Genomic DNA, 2,071 nt, shown 5'->3' with positions numbered 1-2,071 from the left:
GTCAGGAGATGCGGCAGCCCCTGTGCGAGGACGCTGAGCTGCTGCAGGTAAAACGGAGCCAGGTGTCAACCCCAACGCGGCTGCGCCAGATGCCGTCATCCTCCTGAACTGATCTGCGTGGAGGGGGAAAGTGCCCGCCCCCAAACACGAGCTGGGTCAGGTGCTGCCACGTGGGTCACAAGGGAAAAACGCTCTCCTGAAAGCAGGTGAGGGAGCAGGCAGGAGCAGCGAGGGCAGGCCAAGGGAGGTTTTGGCAGGAGCAGGATGCGGGGTGCAGAGGGAGATGGAAGATTCACGGCTCTCCACGGTGTCTTTTAGACGTGAGGTTGGTGTTCCGCATAGCAACAGACATCTCCCGTCAGGCAGGAAGAAGGTTGCAAACACGCAACATTATTTATTTCCAGAATAAAAGGACAGCAACTTCACAGGAGAACAGGAACAGCAGGAGCTAACGCCCCTCTCTGTGCCAGGGTGGTGAGAGTCCACAGCTGTTCCCTCTTCTGTTCTGCAGCTGCGGGATTTTTAATCCATGATTTGTTTCAGGAACATTAAGGAGCGGGAAGCAAAGGACGAGGCCTGAGGAATGCAGCAGTCTTCCCGGTAGCAGGAGCAGGTACAAACAGATGGTAGAAGATAAACCTGCCCCAAATTAATGACTCCTGGGGAGGGCAAAAACCTCCAGCACAAGGGCTGTGGTTCACAGGGACGCGTGCGATTATAGTTTCCCAAGGTCCCCTTCAAGGGTCCGCACCATTACATACAGCTCAGCCAAGCCAACCACCGAGGCCACAATTACCGCTGACAGGACGCGCTGGGGATACAAAAAGAGAGCTAGGTGACCCTGCGTGCGCCTCGAGCTGCTGCCCGCACTGGGGAGCACATCTGCCGCTCCTGCCTGGCCGGCACAGAGCGCGCTGTAAGCAGGCTCCGAGGCCACGGGCTTACTCACCGCTGCGGTCTCCACGAAGATGTACTGGCTGCCCAGGTACGTGCAGGCGAAGGAGGCCACCACGGTGACAATGAAGTTGAATATGGTGATGACAACGGCTTTAACAGAGCGAACTGGAGAGAGGGGGGAAAGGCAATTGTGCTTTTAGGTAAGACTTGGAGAGTAGGGCTGGGGACAAGCTGTAATCCTGCTAACGGAGCCTGCCTGTGGCTGCCTCAGCTGGGCTACAGGAATACTCGAGGATTCACATGCTTTATGCCTCCAGAAACGTTTATAAGAATGACCAACAGGCTGCTCTTTTACTCGAGGAACACTTTTGTGCATTAAAACCTTCTGGTGAGCTATTCGGAGAGGGAAGGACTGTCTGATGTGAACAGTGATACAACAGTTCCAGTGACTGACCTGTAGGTACACAGCGCCAGGTGTCAGCAGGACAGCAGCCACTCACCTTGCCTCCCAAATTCGGCCAATGTCCCATTCATCTCCTAAAAGGAGGGATTAAAACAACTTGTGATTGGTTGTATTTTAATGTTACCTGTTGAATAAAAGCAACACCAATGCCCTGGCCTGTCCCTAAGACTCAGAAGTTCAGAGAGCTGCCGAGGGGCCCAGGTTTCTCTGGGTTTACGTTTGTGGTCCGATTCAAGGAGGTTGAGAAGGGATCATTTCTAATTAAAGCACTTCTCAGAGTGTGAGCGTTTTCTTGCATGTGGGTTCTCTGCTGCAGGTTTGTCTTTAACAGAGACATTAGAGGGTCCCACCTTGTCACCCGTGTTCACAGAGCTGGCAAGAACTAAAAGTTGTAAAGCTCTGCACGCTCTTTGTCAAATCGGACATGGTTACACATTTCAAACACCAGATACTGGGGGGAGGCAGGGAAGAACGTGATGAGCACACGGATATGGGAATACTCCTCTGCTTCTCCGTTGTTTGAAGGGAACATTGCTGTCACTACTACCCAGCTCTGCTAAAACCGCTCCGGTTCATAGGTGAAGCAGCTAAGCTTGACAGAGAGCAAAGCAGATCTTCCCCCAAGAGTTAATGCAACAGGAGGATACGTGCAGGGAATTAAATGCACAGGGACACCAGTGTGGAAGAGGGATAGACAGGACGGGATCATGA

The 2,071-nt window shown here is 52.9% G+C and overlaps 1 protein-coding gene across 1 annotated transcript in view; it reads right to left on the bottom strand.

Moving 5' to 3' along the window:
- Positions 1 to 715: 715 nt before the first annotated feature.
- Positions 716 to 2,071, bottom strand: part of TMEM199 (transmembrane protein 199) — a gene marked incomplete at its 5' end in the record, with an annotated part of 1,965 nt that continues 609 nt past the window's right edge. The window contains 3 exons of the mRNA XM_009578371.1: positions 716 to 811; positions 950 to 1,062; positions 1,398 to 1,434. Coding sequence (XP_009576666.1) covers positions 716 to 811; positions 950 to 1,062; positions 1,398 to 1,434 — 246 coding nt within the window. The remainder of the gene's footprint in view (positions 812 to 949; positions 1,063 to 1,397; positions 1,435 to 2,071) is intronic.

This window comes from Fulmarus glacialis, unplaced genomic scaffold (assembly GCF_000690835.1).
Source record: "Fulmarus glacialis isolate BGI_N327 unplaced genomic scaffold, ASM69083v1 scaffold21705, whole genome shotgun sequence".
Taxonomy (NCBI): domain Eukaryota; kingdom Metazoa; phylum Chordata; class Aves; order Procellariiformes; family Procellariidae; genus Fulmarus; species Fulmarus glacialis.
Note: the sequence above shows the minus strand (reverse complement) of the source record. Positions and strands in the feature narration are given on the sequence as shown.